The sequence below is a fragment of the Coturnix japonica genome, chromosome 7, assembly GCF_001577835.2.
Source record: "Coturnix japonica isolate 7356 chromosome 7, Coturnix japonica 2.1, whole genome shotgun sequence".
Taxonomy (NCBI): Eukaryota; Metazoa; Chordata; class Aves; order Galliformes; family Phasianidae; genus Coturnix; species Coturnix japonica.
In genome coordinates this window covers 11,080,940-11,106,903 of record NC_029522.1, presented here as the reverse complement: position 1 = coordinate 11,106,903, position 25,964 = coordinate 11,080,940, and the positions used below count along the sequence as shown (strand labels likewise).

At 41.8% G+C, this 25,964-nt stretch overlaps 2 protein-coding genes across 5 annotated transcripts in view; one reads left to right on the top strand and one right to left on the bottom strand.

Moving 5' to 3' along the window:
• The window catches only part of RAPH1 (Ras association (RalGDS/AF-6) and pleckstrin homology domains 1), a 178,645-nt gene that overhangs the window by 30,056 nt on the left and 122,625 nt on the right, over positions 1-25,964 (top strand). The gene's annotated exons all lie outside the window — the stretch shown is intronic.
• Positions 11,840-24,616, bottom strand: CD28 (CD28 molecule). Its single transcript, XM_015868256.2, has 4 exons — positions 24,340-24,616; positions 16,983-17,336; positions 16,640-16,758; positions 11,840-12,437 (listed from the first exon to the last, which is right to left on the bottom strand). The coding sequence occupies exons 1-4, from the start codon at positions 24,389-24,391 to the stop codon at positions 12,297-12,299; spliced, it is 666 nt and encodes a 221-aa protein (XP_015723742.1). The 5' UTR covers positions 24,392-24,616; the 3' UTR covers positions 11,840-12,296.

Below are 25,964 nucleotides of genomic sequence, written 5' to 3'. Positions count from 1 at the left end.
TACCTTCCTAGCAGTTATAAAAATTAAAATCATGCTGGCATATGAGAGGTTCTGCATTAAGTACTGTGGACAATTCCAGTTTCATTTGGCATCAGGGTGGGCTGACCTCTTTCTAGGGCAAAATATTAACGAAGACAAAATGCCCAGGTGCAGAAGACAGCTGCAATAGTTATTGCATATGATGATAGTAAAATAAAAATGAGAAGCAAAGGGATTACAGTACTTCTCATGTAGATTTATTAAGCATTTGTGCTTCACTGAGGACTCTTTCCCAGGTTTTTTTGGTTTTGTTTTTGTTTTGCCTCAACAAATCTGTTTCTTCTACCAGGGTGTTACTTTATTGTGCACCAGAGGAGGGAGATACATGCACACAAACCTTCTGAGAAACACATTTGCAGGAAATAGAAAACACATAAGTGTCTTTCTGCCTCACTGTCTCCGTGTGCAGACTAAGTCCTTGCTCTCTTTCACATCCATTAAGTACTTTAGTTCAGAATAAAACTAATGTTAACTGTTGAAAATGTCACACAATGATCATGAAATGGCCTTCACTAGGTGCTGAAGTGGGTGAGTTTCCTGTGAGGAAATCATAGTGTCATGCAATAGCAACAGTCATTGCTCATCTATGAAGACCATCTTTTTAATTGCTTTGCTGGCAGATGGATTGCACACAGGATCTCATTTTCCTACTTCACATATTCTAATCACATAATTCAGTATAGTTTTCTGATAAATTTTAGTATGGACACATCCACACCACTGATCTCATGGCCTTTTTTTCCTGCAATTTTGGAGTTGCTCAGTACTGGTAATGTAATCCTTCACAACCTAAGAGAACTCACTAGAATAGGAAACAGATTTTACATGGTTAAGCAGTGCCATTTTAGTTTTGACTTAGAGGATAAACTTCTACTTCCTCCTAATCAAAATGAGCATCCCTCCTTTCTCCCCATCCTCCTTAGCATGTGAAAGAAATAAAAGGTTGACAGTCAGGCTCTCCATTTAGATGAAAGATTCAAGCTGTCTCCTGAAACAGTTTTCAAGAAAGAGCATCTGCAAACATTTGGAAAAATCATTTCCTCTATTCAGTAAGGGAAAGATAAGATGATCCAACATTTTGGCCTCATGTGGTGCTCTTTCAAAGTATATGGAAAATTCAAAGGCTTTTAAAAGAATTCAAGACTGGAAAACTTAATGTATTATTTATGTGGCATATATCATTCAACCTTAATATAATATAATTCAGCCTTATGGTTCAGTCTGAATTAGTCTTTGCTGGAATGACTTACTTAAATCACTTTCAGGTATCTGTCTTTTTGGGATAGGGATCCCATATTGATTTGTGGTTTTGTTGCTTCAGTGTCTGATCCCTTGAAGATTTTCTTGTCCTTCTTTGCTTTGTAACAGAAGGTTGCTTTGAAGATGCAGATGTTCTCTGTGTGTTTCACTCTTCCCAGTGAAATTTTCCATGTTCTCAGCACCGAGGTTGTTGCCAAGCGGATGGTCTGAGCTTCTTCTGAGGCTTTGAAGGAACTTTTCTTCACATAGCTGTCCTATCCACACACAGGACTCACCAAGCCACATCAAGAGGGCTCTGCTTTAGGAGCAAATTAACTTCTAAGTTGCCAAATTATTTCTCTGGGGAATGAGATTTCTGCTGTAATACAGAGGCATCTCTTTCATCAGATAATTTCATCAGGGAGATTCAATGTTTGCTAAACAAAATCAGCACATGCTGATGCTGCAAGAAGGTCGCAGTACTTCAGCTTTTGTTCAGCATCACCACAACCTATCTGCCTGTCCTCTCAGTCAATATTTGCAGGCATTACTGTAACCTGGGCTTTAGATAACATTTGTTTTGATCCAACAGAGCGCTCCTTTGAAATACAAGGTTTTTCTTAACGGAGTATCACTGTTGAAACCTAAATGAACCTGATTCAATTGCCAAGACCTCCTCCTTGCAGAAAGGTTAATTAAGCAGCAATCCCTTCTCCAGAGCAGGGTCTGCTTTGAGAGAATGAATAACAACATGAGTTGGAGACTACACTACATAATGACACTGAGTTTATTACTGCCCTTTTACAGCTTGCAATAAAGAAGACTGGCAGTCAATGAATGAAGTGGTTACAGTGTTGCAGTTAAAGCCAGAGTGAAGTATAAAATACAAGTTCTATGCCTGAGTCACATGCTGGTTGGAGAAGGCATTGTATCTTATGAGGAGAGGAAATGGGATCACCTCTCCCTGTGCCAAGATATCTCTCCATCACATGAATCTGACAGTTTCCTACCAAAACTCTTCATGAGTGTTACATGGGAGCAGGGAGGAAGTTAACGAAAGTGAAAGTACCCAGGAGAAAAGAGACTGTCCAACCAGCTAGCCAGAAATTTGAGACACTTCTCTACAGATTCCTGGCTACAGTAGGTTACAGGTATTGTTATTTAAGAAGCCACAGATGGGTCCACTTCCAAATGTTATGCTGTTTTATCCCATATAGTCACTCCTGACAGTTCAGTGTTGTGTAGCTGAGAGGTGTAGAATATCCTGATCTCTCAAGCATTAAATTGGTGCTTGACTGAAAATAAAGTCAGCTAAGCTCAAAACATGGTAACACTACATATGCCTCCCAGTTTAAAAGCAAAACAGCCGCACATTCCCATCACACTACAATTTCTTATGTTTTCTTGTATTTTATTTCCTGGTCAATCAGACTTCATCTGTTTTATTTTTGCCCTTTAAATTTGTCAGGACACAGAATAACAGTTTTTTACCTGGGAAACCCAGCTGTGAGTTCTGAGCTGTAGATGAAGTATAGAAGTGAAACAGCAGCTGTGACAATGCTGGACATTTCCTGGCTCAAATCAGTAGTTCCTTCTGGTTTTGTGGGACCAGGGCCCCACAAGATGCACACACGTGTTGTGAGTTCCAGAGTTCCAGCTTGATGTGGTTCAGTAGGCAGAGTTCACAAACACTGCGAAGAGGCCCAAATCTCCTTTCTGTCCTCACAGCTGCTGGGCTTCACACACAGGATGAAGACCTCCCTGTTTGTGTTTTCACCTAAATTTCCCTTTATAAAAAAAAATTAAAAAATTAAAAAAAAAAAACATTAAATATCCTCAATCAGATTTTGGCACATCTCTCCTATGTTGTCACAAAGATGATTTGTGAATGTCACATAGACAGCTTGTAGCCTGACCTAGCACCAGCACAAGTGCTTTGCAGACAATGCGCTAGCAGAGATGAAGCATGGAGGGGCCACAGAGGGCAAGCCCCGCTGGCTTCAGCAGGGAGAGGAGGGACACCTGAGTGCAAGCTGGCATTCACAATTTAGGTTGAGTCCCTACAGATGTGCAGTAACAACCTTGGCAGCCCTTCTAACACCTGCAACATCCATTCCATGATTTCTCAGTTTTCTGTTCCCAGTGTAAACACTGTTTGCCTTTAGCAAGTTAAACCATTTGCTCCCCTGTAGTATTCCCTTCCCCCTGCCTTGGATTCTTCAGTAGTCTGCTGTGTCTTAGCAGTCTATGCATCTGAGATCCAAAACCTGGAGGTATTATAGCATGAACTCACTCCTAAATGATCTGGAAATGATACTCAGATGCTAGTGCTCATGCCTTTCATCCAGAGGGAACACTGGGCAAATCAGTGCCTCAGAATTCATGGGTCTTTGGTTATAATACTTCTCTTGTGCTGTTATCTAACTAGATGTGTTAATCATCAGTTTGTTGACCCAGAATGCATACCAGAATTAACATGAGGAAAGGTGCCCTCACAGTAGGTTGCACAGTTGTGCAACTTTCTCACCCAACTAATCATATTACCACCAGTTGGATTCCTCAGTAAGTGAACACAAGAACTTGTTTGCAAGAACAAGGAATTAATAATTGTTGAACAAGCATTCTTTAAGGCAGCTATCAAGAAAATGTGAGTTTAATTTTTGTAAAGAGGTCTGTTTAGTGGGGTGAGTGGATATCATACTTTGCTCTTGGTTGAGAAGAATTCATCAGGTCCTTAGCTTGACTGGGCTGTAGCTGGTGCACAATGAGAGCATGAAATGCCCTTTTTCTTGATGAAAAGCCCTAGCAGAGCCAAAGGGAATCCACTCTGCAGGCATGCAGATCAATCCAATCTGCAGCTGGGATAGATAGAACAAATTATAGCAAATATGGAGTCTGGGGAAAAAAAAGAAGAAAAAAAAAAAGAAAAAAAAAAGCAACCAACAACAACAAAACACCACCTTTTTCTTTCAAATACAGTTTCTCTGAATTTATTTTGGTTCAGTTTTCTGTTACATCTTATATCTCACAATTGATCCCAGCAAGTCAGCACACAGCCAAGACAAACATAGTTAATCTAGAGATATTTTACACCCAGTGAGCATACAGTGCTTGATGTCACTTCCACTTACTGTGAGCAACTATTATTTTTTAAATGTATGTACATGTTGAAGGAGAGAAAAGGCAGAAGTTTGATTGTCCAAGGAGGTTGTGGATGCCCCATCCCTGGAGGCATTCAAGGCCAGGCTGGATGTGGCTCTGGGCAGCCTGGTCTGGTGGCTGGCAACCCTGCACATAGCAGGGGGGTTGAAACTGGGTGATCACTGTGGTCCTTTTCAACCCAGGCCATTCTAGGTTTCTATGATTCAGTGTTAGTATAGTTGTTTGCGTGTTCATGAATAAAGTATTTCTCTGTAGTTCCAAAGCAGGAGATGTCTTTTCTTTAAACCTTGCTTAAATAGTAAGGTCTCATGCCATGTACGCAGCAAGGAGCATTTAACTGCATGTAGAGGTTCACTCTGTCACAGACACAAACATGCAAGAACAGAAGAGCCATATCTTCTACACGTTCTACACAGATGCTCACATTCATGACATGGGTGATAACCCAGGGCTTCCAGTTTCTGCTAGCAATCCTGAACAAAATGTTTCTCTGTAAACTGATTGCACAGCAGATAGCTTTTCTTATTGCAAATCCCCATAGATCAGCAGAAAGGAAGCGAGGGGGGCAAAAATCAAATTCCATGCGTGGGAGCCAGGCTATCTCAAGTGCTTTGTAAAAGACCTCAATGATCTGCAGCCACTGAGGACTCTCAGTGTTGCTCAAGTCACTCTGTCTGCCACTCTCATGAACCCTCTCCCAGCATAGTAAAGCTAGGGAAATCAAGGAGACTAAATTCAGTGCTTCAGATTAGTGACAGGAAGGAAACTGAATATGCATGAATTAAACAAGACCATTTGCCTTCTCTGATCTGCAGATGTTATTCTCTCAGAAATGCAACTTCTTTTTTTGCAGGTGACACCCACACATCTCCTTCACTTACTGGTGATGATAATAAAGGAGATAAACAACTGGAGCTCATGCAGTTAGACTTAATCTTTGTGTGTCATCGTCACCAAGCAAAGCCACAGCAATAGGAAAACAGAGCTGTTTTGTGCTGCTCGTTTCTAACTGACATTTCCTCACAGATCAGGTTGCTCATGTAACCTGTGGACTCTTTGAACTTCATTTTGTGCCTGCTGTGTTTCACAGTGTGTCAGTGCTGTCATGCAGTGCTGAGCTGCAGTACAGATATCCTCTGCTCATATCCTGGTTCTCATTTTGCCTCAGTGATTTGAAATCAGATTGCAGAACTTCAATAGAAATGCAGTAATGAAAGAAAAAAAAATAAATAAAAAATCAAAACACCCAATAGGAATACTGATGTTAAAACCTTCTTCTGCAGGTAAAATCTATGGTTTGTAAGCAACAGACTGTTTAGTTAAGAAAGGAGAAAAGGCAGAAATAGGGACGTTTTAAAAACCTTTTTTTGATCAAGTGTATATGCATTGTTAGTTTAATTTGAATAATCTCAGGAAATAACCACAGAACCTCCATCCTTCCAAGGACTGCTTTTAATGGAAATCCACTGGAGCTGCAGTCCAAACTAATGCATTTCTCTAGCTGCTGGAGACAAGCCCTGGAGTCACTTAGCTCCACTTTTCCTGCAGTCTGCCATAGAGCTGTCCTGCCTTTCCAGCCTGCTGCTGTTTATTTGGCCATTGCCCTCTGAATATCATTTGCCTCTTTTGTCTCAAAAGTACTGGGCCTCAGCGTTGTGCCTCAGACAGTTCATGGGACCCAGCATGGCTTTCCCCATCAGTGCTACTAGTTCTTTATTGGTGCAGAGCAGCCTGTGCTGTAGAAAGTGCTTATTAAGGCAAGAAAGATCTAGGTATTTCTAATGCTGTTATTTCCAGTATAAGGCCACGGAGAAGCAGAAGTCTGTTTTGTGCAGCACATACTGCAGCTGGTTTCGTCATTGCCATTTCCCTGAGGGACCGTTCCAGAGTTCCACTAAAGTGGATTTAGAGTGATTTCTCCATTAACCCCTTTATGTTTCTGCCATCTTTATTGCTAGGTTGTTCCATCACAGGACTGGACTTGAAATTAGCATCAATGCTGTGTGCTTGCAGCAGGGAGGGTGGCTATTTCCTTGCTGCCCAGTTCAGTATCTTCATAGTTTTATGTGCTGTTGTTGTTAAGAGAAAATACTAGCATTACTTCAGCATGCTGCTAATGAGAAAAAGAGCTTGATGGGGATATTGCTCCCAAAGTTGACATTGGGCCCCTTTGCATTAGGAGATATGCAAAGAGAGGAAAAATTTCCATTCTCCAGCCAGTTTTGAGTTGGCTGAGTCAAGAAGCCCAGAAAGAAGTGCAAGCAGCCTACTTCATCATTTTCACTAGCAAAGGAATAAACAACGGCTCTCGTCTTGACCACTGGTGTTCAAATATTAAAATAGCCTGGGGGCTGTCACAGCCAGCAAGCATAGCAGGAAAATGAGTTCATTCTGAGTCACAGCAGAGTGATCTAATTTAATGGGGCACTGACCAGGCTGTCAGGCATTAACTGAGCTACTATCCACCCCTGCCTGGTCCATGTATGTTGCCTCAGCCTTTGCCCCTTTCCTTCCATGGCTGTGTACGGATGCAGTATGCAGTCACTTCCTGCATTCCCTCATCCTGTACAGATGTGTGTACTGCTCAGCATGGGTGCACCATGCCGCTGGGCTGTGGTGCAGTTAGGCTGCCAATGGCTGCTGCTTGTGCTCAGCCTGCAGCATTGTTGCTGAGCATGTGCTGTGGCAGCACCATGGCCTCTTGCTGCAGCCTCATGCTGGGCACAAGCTTGTGTGGCTGGCTGGGGGGGACTGCTCCTGCAGGCAGTGCTAAGCACCACTGTGCTGAGCGAGCCAGCTCCTTCATAGCAGGAGCAGAGTAGTCTGTATGGGAGCTTCCTTCTGGCCTTGGGATATTTCATTTGGCAACCTAATCTTTTTTCTGTCAGGTGCCTCAGTACATCATTTCTTAAGCATCTCTTTGAGAATTTCGTAAAAGGACACTTGATCCTCCTACTAGGTTGAAACCAACTGTGGTGTTAATTTCCATACAAACGTTACAATTTGCTTGTTTTCCCCTTTGTTTCTGCTAGTTATGCAGTGGTCCTTCTTGACTGAAAAAGTAGAGTTGTTCCAGCCTGTTAGAACATTTCAACCTGATCTAGAATAATTTCCTTGAAGAAACAAAAGAACAGCGAGGAGAAAGAATGTTGTGGCTACAAAATGTAATCATGGCTAGGAGAATTGTGACATTTGGAAACTCCTGGTCATTTAATTGGTCAAATAAATCAGACAGAGCCAACTCCCAAAACGTGAGCTGACCCTGGGGAGTTTGTGAGAACTGAAAAGAGAGCTGTGATTTGCTATTATTAACAAACAGGGGAGCAAAGATCCATTGTTCTGCTCCTGGAGATACAGTAAATAAGAAGGAATTTGAGACCATTCAACTTAACGTCTCTCTGCAAATGGGTTTGTATAAAATTGGCAACCTTTGACACATTTGTATAAATTTGTCTGCCGGACTGGCCACACCAGGCTGTCTGCATGCCCCTGGGGCTGGAATAGAAACATGCTGTGATGCGATGCTCTAACAAAAGCACCTAATTTTGATCAATCCCTTTGCATCAAGATAAGCAGCTAGTAATGTTTCCCTCTCACAGACCCTTGCAGACTCTGACTTCAGCTACAGTTTACTGCTTAATAGTGGCTTTAGTGCTTTCCCACTCTTTATTGGACTGCAACAAAGCTGCCTTTATACTCATTAACCTAACCTGTTTTCTGGTTAGTGTGAGTGACTAACAAAATTGTCTTGGTCTGTGATTCATCTTGAATAAACTATTTTCCAGTCACACAGAAAAAGCCTTGCTGAAAGTGGAAAGATTTGATCTTTAGCTCTGCAGATTCACTTCTGTGTTCCTAAAACTCAAACATTTTGTACCCAGTATCAAACATGGCGTCAATAGTCAAAGTTGCTTCTGCTGTCAGGGCAGGTATACAAGCACAATGAACTTGGCAAAAGGCAAAAGCCTGCTATGCACATGCTATGAAATGTACAGAAATTAAATGCCCTTTGGGAAGCACGTGGAGTGTGGGATTCCCATGTGGCTGTTTGGCACAAGTGAAAAACTGAAGATGATCAGAAAATCAAAGAGATGAAAGATTCCAAATCCTGAAAACAGAAGATGAGGGTGTATAAAATCCCCGCATGGCTGCAATCTCCTGTGGCAACTCCTTCCCCAGCAGTGAGGAGGAACATGGCTCACAAGGCAGCCTGTGAAGCAAGAAAGTAGCCACGGCTGTGTGTGGAAGTTTGCATAACAATGTCAGAGATTAACAGACTGGATGAGTTTCTGAAATGCTATGTCTGGCACAGAAGTGAAAGACGAGATGATATGCAAAGCAGGAAGGTGTGATACTGTTTGACAGATATACAGGAGTCACGTTTACAGCCATAGAAGAAAGAAGAGGCCTTTTGAAACATCTGGTAAAAGAGGAAAATATTGGAATTTGGGGGATTCAAATCAGAAGGGATGTCCAAGACTGCTGGCTTCAGTAAACCCAACAACCCCTGCAGTGTAGGTTCAAGATACTGTAATGACAGCACAGGCTTCCTCCTGGGGCTCCTAGGGGCTTGGCTGCTGGAAGTAAAGCACAGTCAGACCATTGGTTTGTGCTGCACTGGATACGTGCAGAACAGGAATCAGTGTGCAGGGGCTGGAGCTGCACAACCCTTGGTTGACCCCTTGCAGCATATGTTGATTTTTGTTCAGTTACAATGACTTCAATTCAGATGCTCATTTGACACTGAGATCCAAACACGAAGGATAAGGGGATGAAAAATTAAATCACTGCTCAGCAGGATGGTATTTGCATTTGTATTAAGCTCTGTCTGCAAGGCAGAAAACCCTGTAGATCTCGCTCCTTTCCATGAAGGCCAGTTTTCAAGTTCAGAGCAGCAGCAGAGGGAGGATTCTCTTTACATCATCCTCTAAACAGCATATAGACCCCAAAGACAGGGTCAGGGAGAGCCAGGACTGTTCTGGCACGTTATTCAGTGCCTTAGACCAGATGGAATAAATTAGGATTGCACTGTTTGTCATATATGCTAATCCATGTATGCAGGGTGAGACTTAAGGCTTAACTGGCTTGCTTCTCTGCAAACTGTTTCTCTCAGTCCCTCACAGTGGTGGATAAAAGGTATTTACCGGTACGTCATCTCCAACAAGCTGCCATCAAATCACTACAGTGCTTTAAAATAGTGATAGTGTTCACTTTGACACAGGACTTAGGCTTTTCCTGTCCTGATTCACCTCATTTTTCTCAGTATTTATTTAGGATGTTTCGCTGTATCTCCCTTTCTTTTTGGTTAATCAATAGAACTGGTATTTGTTCCACATATCCCAGGTCTTACTTTCTAGTATCATGCCTTGGGAGCTATCGATACACTTTAAATATGGAGATTACAAAAGTGTTAGGGGAAGGAAAACAAATTATACTGCATTTGCTTTAGAAAGTAATAATTTCCACTGACAAGCCTCAGGCACACTGCATTTATTCAAGATTTAATTTACCATATCCACTTAATAATTTTAAAGGGAGACTGTAAAATATATAATCAAACTCTAAGGAATGTAGATCTGAAAAAGACACATCTGCATGTAAAAATACACATACCCAGATTAAACGAAGATCATTGACACTCATTTATGTTTTCAGTGTACATGTGCAATCCCACCTTACATTTGCACCGGATGATGTGATTTTTCACACTGCATCACAATCTGAGCACTTGTTAATGTCGCATTACACAGCAGGTGTACTGTGGATAGTGTTGAGCCAGACAAGATAAAGCTGTGCCCTGGCAGAGGGCTGCATCTCTCTGCAAATAGCATGAAGGGAGGTGGCGAGGTGCTGCCATCCAGCTGCCAGGGCTAGCGAGGAGGGACAATCCAGGACCGTGCAGGGACTTGTGTGGATTCTGCTTGTCTGCTTCCTCTCCATCCCTGTGCATGCTCTTCACTGACACAGCTGCAGTGCAAAGGCACAGGGAGGGGCAGTCTCAGCCTGCTGGGTCAGAAACTGCGGTCCTGTACCAAACACTCAGCACTACTGCTAGCAGTGGACATCTAGGCCTCTCTTGCCTCTGCCACCACGGGCTGCACAGCTGGCCAAGCACAGCTCTTCTGGGAAGGCCTTGGGTGATGCCAAGGCCAGCCATGCAGCCTGTGGTGTCACCCAGGGCCTCATTGGCATAGTTACACCCAGCTGGGGACAGCAAGCAGCTGACCACAGCACCAGCTACAAGCACAGTTTGTGGTAATGTGACTTTGCATGAATGGCCCAGGACCTGGTCAGCAAGCTCAAATAAAACTTCCAACTTGGAAATGCCTAAAGCTTTACTTGGGTTAAGACATCAAATCAGGTTGTTGCCACTCCTGCAAATCTCTATTTCTGTCATCTCCCCTCAAAGAGAGAAAGAATCTTCTCATCTCGATTTGGAGGAATGTAAATGTCAAACAATCCCAATTTTATTTCAAAGCGGAAGCATGGATTTATTTTTCATTTAATTATTTATTCAGTAATCCCTATAAAATGCATCTTGTCTTCTCTATGTGAAAAGGGATCTTATGCAAAAACAACCACAATTACAATTTAGGATGCCTTGTTAATGTAACCATGCTTAATTAATGGAATGAAACAGGCTTTTGTTGAAGACTTTACCCTACTCCAGCAAAGAGCATCCCTGAAGAACATGTTTAGATAAAAAATAACCTTCAGTCAGCACAAAGTTCAAAGTGCCTAGAGCAGTCCCTGCAGACAGCTGAGCAGTTGCGAACACTGGTCACAGTGGTAGGACCTGAGGACACTCTCACACCCAAAACGTTACTTGCTTATGGGAAAAAAAGTTAAAGTGGTCTTCAGTTGTTCATAACTGGACCCTGATTCTCAAAGGAGCTCTGGTACAACAAAGATGCCAGAAGAAGTGGATGAACATTCAGGAGGACTCAACAAAGTATCTTATTGATAGGAACAAAAATTCACAAATGAGGTAAAGCTATGCTCCAAATTTGACACTGATGTCTTCTAATGCTCACCATATGACTTCATGTTGTCTTGCTGTAGGCAAACATAGGAACTGGGACTTTTCATGATCACAGCAAATCTTTCTCACAGTCCTACTTGTCTTGTTTTTCCTTCAGGTGGATTGGTTTCTCACTCTGTAGAGTGGCTCAATTATGACTTCAAATGCTCTTTACAAACCCAAATCTAAGGACTTACATGCTGAATGCTTAAGGAACTTTCTTTCAATCTTAATTTGCCCTGACAGCCCACTTGTGCAATAGCCTAATTGCTTGACTACTTCTGTCTGACTTTCTCAACACTTTCAAGCATTTGTCTCAGACTTCAAACTGCTCTGGGCTCAGAGGGAAGCATTTTGTGTTTTGTTTTGTTTTTTTCATTTTTTTCATATTTCACAGCAACAATGGTTTCTGAGGATTAGACATACAGGAACAGAAATTACAGGCTAAGACTAAGGCAGTGGTTGTTGGGAAAGGTCAGAAGTTCTGGTTCTGGTTCAGGTTCCCCCAGCAGCTCAAAAATACCCACACATTAGGAGGAGACCAGCTCTGAGATCCAATGCCATCCTTCTCTCTTACTCACTGACAACCCTCAACACAAGTTACACCACATTTTCAGCCACCATGGAAAACAATCCTTTTTTGTCTTTTCCCCCCTTTTTAATGTTTATCTTTTATCCTTGAATAATATTGAAGTTTAGTCAGTACTTGCTGTGGTGTAGATATCCATGGTCAATAGTAACAAACACGATGAGGAAATGACAGGCTGTCCTTTCATTCCAGGAGCAGGTGACTGCCTGGAAGCACATGAGGATTGTGGTGTTCAGATGGGGGGTATCATGGCTGCCAGGAGCGATACGCAGTGTATTCTCGTGTTGGTGCATAGGATGGGTAGCCCTTGTTCTTTTGGTGAGGTGGATGCCGGGGGGTCATGTTCATGTAGTCACTCTGACGGTACCTGTTCCTCTTGGATTTTTGCTGTGGGAGAAGGGGTGAGAGACACATGAAACTGTTTCTGCAATGTCTGTCCTACCTGTGATGAACACCCTAAGAGGGGGGAAAAAAGACAGGGAAGAGAGCAGAGAACTTTTGAGTGTTAACAAGATGTGAGAAATGTTAAGAATAAATTTGATTTTTGCTTCTTTGAGTTAATAAATCATCTTACCCAACCTTCATACACATCAGCTGCTGGCAGTTCTGGTCCTGAGTTGGTTCAGGGAATCAGACATATTTATAAGAAAGCCTCTAGTTTTGAAAACATTTATGAAAGAACACATGTTCTCATAAATTAGTCCATAGAATAAGCCCAAACTGAATGTAAGTCTCCAGCTAATCTGTTGAGAGATGTAGTGTCAGTTTTCCAGGAGAAGAAATGCTGCAGATCAAGGATACAAACTGATCTCTCTCACCACAAGTTCTCAGCTAGGGAATGACTCAGCAGAAGCACTATAGCCTTGAGCATTGAAGATTTCCCTAATTTATTAGTAAGGAAAAGAAACTGGCTTAGCTGGAAGAGAACAAGAGCAGGAAAAATCTGCCTGGACTACATATGTAGGTCACTATGAAGGTAATGCCTGTTTATTTCATGGAAATTACAGCACATACAAATAATGCAGCAACACTATGTGATAGAGCAAATTCTCATCTGCGAAACACTGTTTTTCAACACAGTCACCATTGCTAGTACTAGTGGAGGTGACACATTGTTTCACAGCTTCTGCAACTGTGCTGTTGTCAGGAAAATGTTGCCCATGTAGTTCATCTTTTATTGGCATGAACAAATGGAAGCCAGAAGGCATCAAAACTGGGCTATACAAGTAGGTGTGGTAGGACAGTCCAGCTAAAATGGGAAACGTGCTCTACAGTCTTCAAACTGGCAAGGGATCTGGTGTTATTGTGTTGTTGTCTTCTAATCTGTTCTCTTGACTCTGAAAGCTCCAGTCGACAGCATAGTCAGTGTTGTGATGTAGTGGTCAGAGTTGATAGTTTGTCTGGGTTCCAGGAAATCCAGAAGGATCACTTCTTTCCTATCCCAAAAGACAGCGCACATCACTTTACCTGCAGAGAGCTGTATCTTCAGTGTTTTATTCTATGGAAAATTAACATCTCCACTCAGTGTACCACTATTTTGACCTCAGCTCATAGCAGTGTCATCATGTTTCATCACCGGTAGTGAAGCGATCCAGGAAACTTCCACTTCAGCCCCATACTACTTCAATAGGTCCTGACAAACTTGCACATGGTGTTCTTTCTATTCCTGTGTGAGCATTTGTGGGATCCACCTGGTGCAAACTTTGCAGTATTCCAACATTGCCACCATTGTTTCCAACACACTGAAGCTGATATTCAATTCCATACACATTTCCTTGATTGTAATCCACCAAATTTGTGTTGATGAGCTTACCAAGATGCTCTTCATTTTGTGGTGTGACAATATTTATTGCTGCCTGAAATGTGGCTTGTGGTTCATGTCACTGTTTCCACTGCTGAAACTCACCATCTCCCAGTGCTCACATCCACTCTTTGGTATCCATAAATGTTCAGCAAACATCAGTGAATGTCAATGGTCGCCTTTTTTTCCCATGGAGGAATTCAGCAACACACCTTTGCTTCATATACATTTCCATATCAGATACCAATTTGCCAGACTGCCCCTCTGCTGCCATCTGTCACACAGCAACAAAATGGAATGGAATATTGATGGGAAGGTTCAACTTCTACTGCCATACCACCAACCTTTGCCTCTGATGTTGTGGGCCAACATAAAAAAAATAGGAGGTATTACTTATGGAGCAGCTCCCATGTATCATGGCTTGCCTACCAATTGGAGTAGAAATGCAAAATATATGTGCTGTTCTGGGCATTCCTTCAAGGGGCAAAAGAACCAGAGCTGTTGTTAATCTTTCATCTGTCTCACTAACTGATCCTCAAAAAAAATCTCATTTCCAGTGTTGAATCCCCACCTCACAGTGCCCCTATGAGACTTGGGGAGCATCCCCTTCAGGAGCAAGAGTAGCAGAAGGCAAGTGAAATCATTTGCCTATAATCATAGAGGAAGTTTGTGGCTACAGCAGTGTGTGAACCTGTGGTTCCTGCAGGCTGTGTGTGAGGTTATTGTTCTTGTGTAGATGAAGGCCTTCTTACAGGAACTAGGTGAAGTGCTTTCATTCTTTTTCCTTAATGCTGATTATACCTTTTCTTACAATGTTTTAACTGAAACTTCCTACATACACATACATACGTACTATGTGCAATATACTGCATATATGCATGTGATGCTGTGCAATTGGAGAAGGCTTGCATCAGAAACCTAACCGCTGTACATGCAGAAGGAGGCGGTTAATTTCTATAATTTCTATGAGACACTTAAAGCTTTTTGATTTAAATGTTATATATATGCAAGTTGTTGAATGGAAAATATGTGCTACTTAAGCTATGCAGTGAAGTTGGTGCATTTCATCATCAGATAGAAAAGTTTTCTCTGTCTGTGTTTACCTCCATTATCAATTTTTTAATTCATCCATTAAAATTTAAGAGGTAATTTCACATGAGAGGAATACATTTTGCTAGCATGAATGAGTTCTGGATTGTTCCAGGATGAAATACAGCTGCTTCTAGAGAGGAAAACAGTTTTCCTCCAGGGAAGACAGAACTGTAAGAAATAGCACATCTTTAGTTGCTTTCAGAAACTCAAGTGAAACAGACTTGCCTGGGCTGTCATGTACCATATTTAGGACCTCATTTTAGCATCTACAGTGTCTTCTAGGCAGCTTTGTTTACATTCAGCAGCACTCCAAGTACATCCACACACATGTTATCAGGAGAATAGCACCAGCAGCAGTAACAGCAGGTAAAATTGATGCAGCAAGCAGCATGCATCACAGTGCAGCCTTGTCAGTCTTGCTGGGAGCAAACATCTTATCAGTGCAGTGCATAGCCATTGGGTACCAAGCAAAAATAGCAGAGAAAATGGCTTCAAAGGATGGATTGGAAGCTATAATATCTCATCCAGGCACAGCTACTGTAGCACAGCATGGTAACACCAGCAGCTGTTCACTGTAATCCTCTCACAGCTCCCCTGTCATTTTCTATAGCAAGGCACCAAGAGGAACCAGTTAACCTACCTTTATATTTTCCTATGACAATGTCCGATTTGATTGTTTACCATTAGAAACATGTATATATTGAACAAGTGTATTTTTGTGAAACAGTTAACAAAGCTCAAGCTTCAGCTAGCAGTGTGAATGGTTTTCTGTGTATGTGCAGCATGTAGCCTGCCAGGGAGACTGCACCTTCTTACAGACTACCTCATAATGTGTTAAAAGACATTATTTAATGGCAGATATACAAGGAGAAACAGAGTGCAAGGTGCAGAACCCTCTGTGGTCATACTTCAGGTCTTTCCAATGTGGAACAGAAGATGGCTGGACTAGATGATCTTGTAGATCCTTTCCAACCTTGTGATTCTATGATTTGTGACCATAAGACTTGTGCTGGAGGGTGGCATTCTGCTGCCACTGCATCACACTTTGTGCTTTCCCTACTCCGGCAGGGCTGACTATTGAACCAGGCTGGACTGGATGTGACCTGGGCCGAGCAAATCTCCAGGGGGATTAGAATGCAAACATATAAAAAAATGCAAGACCCTCTCTGCTTTTTTAGGGTAAATGTACTACTGAGGCACTGGTGCCCCTGTTCTCTTGAAATTAAGCTGTCAGAAATATTGTGTACGAGAGGGAATTGCTAAATGGGCACAGGACACCAGTGTGGATGGTTTTTGGCCAACTTCAGGGTCAATTCCCTGAAGATTGTTTTACTGTAGGTGAGCTCCTCCCATCAGAATAGTCTCAAAGAGGTTTGGCAAGAGTGCTTGTAGAGAGATATTTTCTTGACAGGGAGAACTGGTTGGAACTGGAAATTGTGTCCCAGTTTTGCTGAGGTGCTGGACATTGCCTTAAGACTCAATTGAAGAGGCTGGCTGCCTATCTTGAGAGCATCTGGTGTTTCAGCTTTCTTGGGGCATAGCACAGGTATGCATACGTAGCTAGGCTGAAGAAGCACTGTGATCCTAATGTAAAGGATATAAGTGGATTTGTTGTAATTATGGGAAGAATAGCATGACAGATGAAGAGCACATAGGGACAAAAAAACACATAAAGCAAAGGGTAACATTTTCTTACCCGATAGATTATAAAGACTGCAGTTATGAGCACACTGTAGAAACCAAGAAGTCCTGTCACTGTCACCATGACCCAGTAAGAAGTTGCAGACTCAGGTTCTTGTGTTTGGACGGGTGTCTCTTTAAAAGAACAAAGAAAACTGTAAGAACTTCAAAGCTTGTTTACTCTTTATTCAAACACACCGTCTGTATTAATCTTATCGTACACCTGCTTAAGAAGTCTTTCTAAGAAACCAGGAGCAGGAATTTCATTTTAAGAGGCAACCCAGCTATTTTTTCTGCCTCAATCCAAAATGTCAGGGGTGTGTACAGAGAGGATACTGGTGTACAGGTTCTCAGCTTACCTCTCACGTGAATGACAGTCCCATTGCTCTTCTCATTATAGATATATGGAGGTGGATACATGGCCTCGATTTTGCAGAAGTAGATGTCAGTCTGGCTGGCACTCATATTCCAAAGATTGAAGATTACTTTGTCCTTATCGTGGATCCCCTGGCAGTTGAATTCTTTATTTGAATTACTGTTAATTTTGGTCATGTTCCATGAAATAAAGCAGACTTCAACTGCACTGTCTGTTCCTTTGTGCAGCGAGGCTCGAAATTCTTTCCCTGTTCCATTGTATGTGTAGTTGCAGACTAGAGTTGCTGTTCTGTTGGCTACAATGAGCAAAGGACGCTGAGCCACTAGAATCTTGTTTTCTGGAAGGGAGGGAAGAAAAGCACTTGTTTGCAAGGTATATTAAGAGACTTGAGAACCACGTGGCCTCATGTGCAACTTGTCTCCATGTCTCTTCTCTGTTAGCGCTCCCTGCTACGCAGTACATAAGACCATGCTGCAGAAGCAGTTTCTCACATAAGCTCTGACTGCCGCTGTCCTCTCTCTGTATGTTAGTAATTTCATTGCTACCAGGGGAGACTGTGAGGTTGAGGGTGTTTTTCCACAGAGTCAGAATACAATGAGAGAAAACGTCCCATGTGATTAAGATTTAAAGTCAAGGGTCACAAGGCTACTTTGTTTGTTACTGTGTATGCATGTGTAAGGCCACCTTAGTCTACCTCTTCCTCAGCAAGCAAACTACCAAGGAGAACTACAGAGTGAGAATGCCATGAATTAAATGCTCAGTTATGTAATCAGATAAGAGAATATTGTTCATACCTTTGCTTTTTAATTCAAGGACAGACTTGAAAAGTTTGCAGGTGGAATCAGCTGAAATTTGTCAAGTATTTGGCCCTTGGACAAGAGGCACTAAAAGCAAGAACTGGAATAATTTTAATTTAAAAAAAAAAAAAAATCATGTATCTAGCTAGCAGCTGTAGCAGATTCTTAATCACTCAGAGGACTTAGGCTGACTAATCTGACACAGTACTGGCACTTAGCACTTGAATGGCCTGCAAAAAAACAAGCACATCGTATGAAAATACAATTCAGTTTGGATTGACCAAACTGATACACAAACATAAATATTTTCCAACATGCAGAACTCTGTGCTGCTAACTACCAAACAATAAACCACTACACAGGCTGTACAGAAAGACAGCTGCTTCCAGAAAATCCACACTGTACAAATGAGGCTTTTCAAATGGTGACCTGCAAATAAGAGGAAGAGAGTTTTGATTCTTAAGCTAAGAACTTGCCAGAAGCTAGGACAGTGCTTTTGTGTATGCATGTCATTGGACATGTCTCCCTGGAAGTTCAGCTTGCAGGAGTTCTTAGCAGCCTCTGATGTGTCACAAAGTATCGCTGTGCTTGAGACAATGATAACTGTAGGTCTCTCCAAAATCAGCTGTAAAGCCTGCATTTATTCTACTTAATCCATGTGAGGACACTTTAGGAGGATAGTAAGGAAAATAGAGTGGGAAGAAGGCCAGATTCACAGTGCCCAGGAAACAAGTGCATCAATATATTTAATATTTAGGACTACATGGCTGCATTTTGTGTGCTCCTAGATGCACAGGAATAGGGGTCGCCCTGACCTCTTGGAGGACACTCCTTTGGGGTGAAGGGTACACAAATTTATTTCCATGCTCAGTTTCAGGTCAAGAACTTAAGCATGCCTCCCTTAAGGCTGTTGGGAGCCTGGACTTCTAGAGGGCTGCAGGAACATTAGCCTGAAAGGGGACTGTTAAGTCATGTGGTCTAGTCATGCTCTGCTTTCAGAGACAGATACAAACCAAAGGCATATAAAACAAATGCTTTCATACAATTGATGCGTTATTTACGTACATCCAGAAAACATCCACACCAGATACTACTAAGCATATCCACAGGTCTGAAGCCAAGTTTTCCATTTTGAAACTAATTCTTTTTGCATAGCTTTCATTATGGGAGCTGTGAGTGAAGATTTACATTCACAGGGACACTAGGATATTAAGGTGTAATCCTTGCTCTGAATCAAAACAGAAGATGGACTTGAGTGTGAGTCTAATGAATTCAGAGTGAAACTCTTGGCTCCAGCTGGAGCTCCTAGACTCTTTCCCTCATTCTTCTGAAATGTGTTTGTGGTAGTTAGAAATTTTCCTAATGTACTGCCATTCCCCACATGCCTCTGATTCTCTCATCACTCTGAAGATGAGAGTTCCCAGCAGCTCTACTCATCTGTAAGCTGGTAAATGAGTCTATAGACCAGTTCCTCAGCTTCCCAAAGGTTCCCAAAAAGAAGTGCATGCCAGGTTTCCCTCATCAGACACTTGTTGGCCTATTGGGAAGTTGAGACAGAAGCCCTCTGCTAAGGTATATCCTGGCACATTGTGAGACATGAAATGCACAGGGAGTGAACACACAGAGATGTGTGAGTTGGTCAGGACTAGTCGCAGGGTGTGGACAGTAAAAACAAACCATGCCCAACAGGATCTCCAAGAACCAGCCCAGCCCATGAAACTGCTGAAGTTGTTCATTTTCTCACCAAAAGTTGTGTTTACCAGCCCTTTCTTGTCATGAGAGCAGGAAGATATGAGAATCTTTAGCAAAGAAAGAGCTTGCAGCCCAATCTCCTCATGTCTCTCTGTTCAGTAGCTAACAACTTGAGGGTTGCAGCAGAGCGTATCACAGATCAAAAATCTCATGTTTGCAGGGAACCCAAACACTGTGAAACTTTTTGTTTGGGTGAAGAGTGATCATTTCCATTCTTTCCAGTACAAAGATCTCAAGATCTTGCAATCCCAGAGCAGGCTGGCAGTAACAGCAGACAAGGCTGGTTTCTACTGAAGGCGCTGCCTATGGTGGATTTTCATTAAAATGAAGACATTTCAGCAAAATATTTCAGTTTCATTGAATCAGCATTTTCCAACAAAAGCTCTCACATAGGCTTATAAGACATACCTAGTAAAGGGTGAGGTTTGCAGATCTGCATTCTGCCTGTTCAGACCTGCTATTTGATCATTTTTTTCTTTTTTTTCTAGAAAACCAATCTTTGGCCTAAGTCGGGAAGTACAAGTGTGCAGTGGAATTGTTCTTTGGTTAGAAAAGCAGAATTCAAAGCATCTCACTTGAGATAGAATTGCTCTGATTTTTCCTTCACCAGTGCCCACCACAACAGCCCTGGTTACTGCAGGGGCTGAATACACATTCAGAAGGGGTTTTTCTGTTGCATAGTTTATATCTAAAACAGGATCCTTGAAGAGATAGTTGCAGAAGTACTACAGCTCAGAAAAAAATACTTCCTTCTTTTTCACTGTAGCTACTTACAAATAATTACCTGTTTGTCACTGCAAGTACTTGCAGAAAAACAGGTGGACATTTACCACATAGCCCGATCAGATCACTATGGGCAGAGGAAAGACAACACTGAAAACAGTGTCACCTTCAGATGTTGTTTAGACTCTTCTGCAGAACTCAGAGACTTACCTTGAACTTTTGCTAAATTGGATTCCTGGTGTATAATAGTACATAGCTTCACATCATGAGCTCCACTATTTAATTACAGCTCTGGACTATTAATGTCCCTGCTGTGATGTTTTGCTTATTGGCAAACAAACTCTTTTTATGCATCTGCCAAAAAAATAGTTTCCTTCACCTTACATCTTGGCTTTCTGGCCGAGACTGTTTGCCTTACCATGCCAGCTGAGTGTTGATGACCCAGCCTTGTACTGTTGGCGCTGAGATAGCTAAATAGTGTGAAAATGTTTATTTGTGGATCGTTAAATAAGGGCTGCTCCTAAGAGATTTGTATAAGCCAAACTTAAACCAAATCTTCTTTTGCAAAGTGGCTCTACCATGTAAAATCTGAATTGATTGAAGGTGTTTTGTTTTCCATTTATAGGAACTAATTAGCACCGTGCAAACAGGGCAGGGCTGAGGCAAGGCAAGCCCACAGGCAAGTCAGGCCCTGTGTTATCCTGCTTCTCAAAGCTCGCAGTTTTCTCAAATTGAAGAAAGTCAGTCATGAGAAAATATGTATTAGTTTTGTGGGGAAAACAAAGTAAGGCCAAACAACTCTTACTTGATTTCTGATCTGAATAGGATTTGAATGTATTCTTAGTAGGATTTGGACCATTCTGAGCAAACTTGAGATGAAGCTACTTCTGCCTTCACAAAGTTTTTCTCTTTGGGTTTATGAAATAAGCGAAACTCTGAAACATCCAGTATGTGTTTCCAGTAGTGTACATTTTCCCCTAAATAGGGTTATGACTGCTGTTTCCAGAGCTGTCCTTAGTCATGCTATATAGTAATAAATATCTATGTCTTGGCCTCAGGCAGCAAATAGCAGTTATGAAAATCATTGTCCAGTTTCAAAAGTTTGTAATGTCTAGAAATGTAAGAACAGTTCAGTAAGTGAACACATGCTGCAGACTTTCTCAGGGTTGTGGTTTTATAAGCAACAGTGTGCAAGATCTCTGTTAAGCTTTTCTGTTTGTTGTCATGCTCATCATATAATCACAAGTGGGTTGTTTTTTTGTTCATGATGAAAGAGGTAGGTCCAATCCATATATATTATCTGAAAAGCAGTACCTCCCCAGTCACAGACCCCTGATGCAAGCAAAGGTCCATTGAAGGTTTTGTTGGGTTTTTCTTTGTGTCTTTTTGTGTTGGTTTTTTTTTTGTTTTTTTTGTGGGTTTTTTTGTTTTTGTTTTTTTGGTTTTTTTTGGTCAAGAAAGTGAAATAAATGACAGAGTATGGAAACTAACTATTTTGAAGATTTTTTTTTTTTTCCAGAACGTTCCATGAATCATTATCAGTTATTGGAAAAAAATATTCAGTTAAAAATATTTTGCACTCTCTTTCTTTTTCATGCCTGTTGGCTTCAGGGAGCTATTTGCCAGAGCAAAGAATCTGGGATAAGTTGGGATTTCTCTAAGCACAGTAAAGAAACGGCCTACTTAAGTCCTGCTGAGGGGGTGGAGAGGAAAACCTGGAAGGAGCTTATTTAATCCACAAGTGGAAAGACACACAGCTATGTTATAAACAAAGCTGTTTGTTTCTCCATTTGCTTTTCTGTTGTTCAGTTGCCTTTACTCTTTCACAAGTGCAAGAGTCTTCCTCAGTTACTTCAGTCCTAGGTGACCCAGCACTATGTCTTTATGTAGAGCCAGAGGGATCTACCCTTTCTAATGTGACAGACTGGCTTTTACTAACCTTTCCTCCATTCATGCAAATGCACCAAGCAAAGTATTCTTGCTGAAATTAAACTCAGTTTTGGAGCAGGGATTTCTCTTGTCTCTTTGTGATGTTTTTGAGCCAGAATTTGTTGTTGTCATCCTAATCTCAGCTAACCTTGCTTTTTGTGTTCTGGTAACCTTAGTGGGTTTGAGCCTGATTTTAGCACCCAGAGATTGATTTTAGCACCAGCCAGCATGTTATGCAAGCACCGAAAAAGATGAGGTCATTTGGGGTCCTCTGCAGTGGGAACATTCTTACATTACTTTATCTCACCAAATAAACAGATAGCCAAATATTTAGCAGCCTCTCTGGCAGAGTGTAACTATGTAGTTATTTAGCTGATAGAAAGGGGATGATGAGGGTGGAGAGGGACAGGCTTTGTAAACATCAGTACTACTGAAAAGAGGGAAGAAGTAATCCAATCTTGTAAGTCTTCCCAGCTTCCCAGTTCCACAATTCAAACTCAACTTGCCCCACTCAATGGTGCAGCCTAACAAAAGAGTGACAAGATAGATTCAGTTGTCTTCACCAGAAGAAGGTATATTCTGTGGTCTGAGGAAGTTCTGCAGGGCTTTGACTTGTCCTAGTGTTGTCTGTGTAGCAAGGATTATTCATCTCAGGATCAAAATGAAAATAAGAGGTGAAATGAATGAAATGAGAATGAGAATAGGTGACAGCCCTGAAAAGTAAACTAACTCATGATTCTCTTCAAGCAAGTCTCAATAAATCTGCTAGAGAAATCTTCTAGAGAAAACCCAAAGCAAGTGCATGGATGTCTAGGGAATCATGGCATAACCCTGGTGGCTGATAAACATACACCATATTTTCTCACAGTTCAAAAGATGTTCATTCCTCGTGGAAATAGTTTTAAAGCTATTAACTTATCCCTGCTACCAATCCCCTCCTGGAGATATTGTCTTCTCAGACAACCCAGTGGACTGCTGTGGAAGTAATTATGATATTGCAAGCAGAGAATTATGAAAATGCAAAAAGGACAAGGAAGAAAGAGCCTATCATGTCTTAAAGAAATATAGATCAAGGCTTCATGCAAATCACAATGCCTTTCAGGAGGACTAGAATTACAGAAAAGCAACATGCAATTTAGGAAAAATATAATGAGTTTTATCTCTTGTATTAGGAAAAGCAACTCTTTAAATATACTCTATATGTGAAAGATTTGTACCGGAAAACAGATTTTTGTTCCTATCTGTAAATTCCTCATAAAATACAAGACAATGATATTTGGAGGTGACCAAATAACAGCAGTTCACAAGCTACTGATCTGAAAAATTGTCAGGTCTGTCCTTGCAAAACCCGTCACCCTTTGCCTTGCTTTGCATTTTGATGTACTCCTTGGAAAGACATGGTAGCTCTGAATGCACTAACGCTGCATCAGTGTTAGACAGCAGCCAGACAACTGAAGATTCAGAAAGATTTACTAAGACTCTGGACTTCAAAATCACAAATATACATTTGTGCTGTCCAAAATATTTTCATAAAGAAGCAACATATCTAGTTAATATCAATAAACTACTAAACAATGAGAAAATCAGATAGTTGGCAATTCCGATTCTCCCAACTTTGAGCTCAGTAAGCAGCTATACTAATGTTCCTTTCACTTGTTGATGCTATGAGAGTTCAGGTGGGCTCAGCTCTGCAGCCTGTCACACTGAGCTGGCCCACAATGGGACATAGGACTGACCACAGCAGGATGGGAGGTGGCCCCAGAGGGCACAGGCACCCGCTCTGCTCAAATCCCCCCAGGAGATGTTAAAAACCACAAAGCACAATCTGTGTAGGCTAGGGGAAGGTGAAATAAACTCCCTCTAAATAGGCAGATCCCAAAAGCATCTGAAGAGATGGCAGACTAAATAGATACCTCTTGAGTCTTGTCTAAGAGGGATACTCATGGAAGAAAAAACTCAACCTCCTGGTTATACTGAGTTGATCCATAAGCATTTTCTTCAGCAAGCTTTGTCTCTTCTCTGATGTTCAAATACAATATAATTTCTGCAAAACTAATCCAGATCGATACAAGACTGTCTCCCCCCTTCTATGATGCAAATGTTGAAAAATCATTGAAACAATCACATTTTTTCTGTTACCTGTTACATCTGCAGCAGGGATGAGGCAGAGCACCACGAGGATCCCCAGCATGGTGATGATGATGGGCCCACAGCCTTGTCCCCACCCTCCAGGCACTACCGAGCCCCCCAGGGCTTTGTGCCACAGGCGTCCCTACAGGGTAAGCCACACCATCACCAGCTCACACAGCTTCTCTCCTCCTCCCTGCATGGCACGTGATGTACAGCCGAGTGAAACCACCACAACGGCAATGTTCAAACAGGAAGCTTGGTTGTTTGATGGCTTCAGTCTTGGCAAGCCTCTGTATCTCAGCAGCACTCAGTAACAGCTATGAGGCAGTGGAAGCCCACCCTCTGAAATATGGATTCTTCTCTCTGTATTGCAAGATACATAGATAGGCTTGGGGTTTTGCAGGGCTGCTCCCATCGGAGGGAGAAATGGACTTCCCTAGAAGTGAAATGCTCCTTTACCAAGAGCACATATAGGAATACACTGTTCCCATCACCATGGAAAGTGTGAACAACAATTTTTGAGTTCTTGCTGTCCAAGCTTGGCCCCTAAGGCAACTACACTCAGTGAGCACTATCTCTTCTCACTCTTAGCAGCAAAACTCTTCCTCTCTTGGCTCGCTGTTTTGCTGCTGCCATTCCCACAGGAATGCCAGTGTATTGCAAAAGAAGTTACTTTGGTTTATGCATTTTTGGTTTTCTGTGTCAGCTTGTAACCTAAATGCAGACTACCCAGTGCAAGAATTAGCTGATCTACCATACCTTTCCTTTTTGAAAATAATCCTGAGTCATAAATGCATGTTTCTGTAATCCAGTTGGCATCTCAAGAAAGGCAGCATGCAGCAGGCACACTTCTCAATCAGTGCTTTCACTAGAGTTCTATTTCAAGTATATCTCTTGGTCTCATTAATATTTACTCTTCTTTGCCCTGGAAGCTGCTCTTCCTAGCCTCTGAGGTCTTTAAGCTGTGTTTTATTGGAAATCATCTGAATAATCTAAGAGCAGCTGTAGCTGGTATACCCATTTGCAGTCTAGGAATTTTAACAAGATTCTTATGGTTTACAATCAGTGTAAATTCTTTCCTTCCTCCCTTCCCTCTTTCCTCCCTTTCTCCTTCCTTTCTCCTTCCTGTCTCCTTCCTGTCTCCTTCCTTCTCTTCCTTCCCTCCCTTCCCTCCCTTCCCTCCCTCCCTTTTTTTGTCAAACAGCTGTTGTCTTTTTGACTATTCTTGGTTTTCAAGGATTTTTAAAGGGCATAAATCATTGTGTTCCCAAGGGTATGGCTCCTTTCCCTCTCCAAATGGCAACTCCTGCTCTAATTTAAACAGTTCATTTCCGATCACTTAGATACTTGACTCTGTCACTTCACAAGTATGATCATTTCCTATTACTAAAGTTATCATGAGGGGAAAAAATATTAAACTTTCAGTAAGCAATCTTGCACTCAGTTGAAACCACAACAAAGCTTATCTAGGAAAGGAAACTAAAAATGCCCCCCAGTATACCCTCATACTTAATTTTTCATTATCCTCACAAGCACTCTAAGCCTGTCCTTCTAGATTCTAAGCACTACCTGGGGGTGTTCTGCTGCAATATTAGTTCAGCCACCATTTAGTCCTATCCTTATCCCATATTTCA

Excerpts from the sequence above, each read along its gene's own strand:
- CD28 (XM_015868256.2), bottom strand. The coding sequence starts at position 24,391 with ATGCTGGGGATCCTCGTGGTGCTCTGCCTCATCCCTGCTGCAGATGTA. Across the intron at positions 17,337-24,339 it reads CCCTGCTGCAGATGTAACAG|AAAACAAGATTCTAGTGGCT; the intron begins GTAACAGAAAAA and ends CCTCCCTTCCAG. Across the intron at positions 16,759-16,982 it reads GACTGTCATTCACGTGAGAG|AGACACCCGTCCAAACACAA; the intron begins GTAAGCTGAGAA and ends GTTCTTTTAAAG.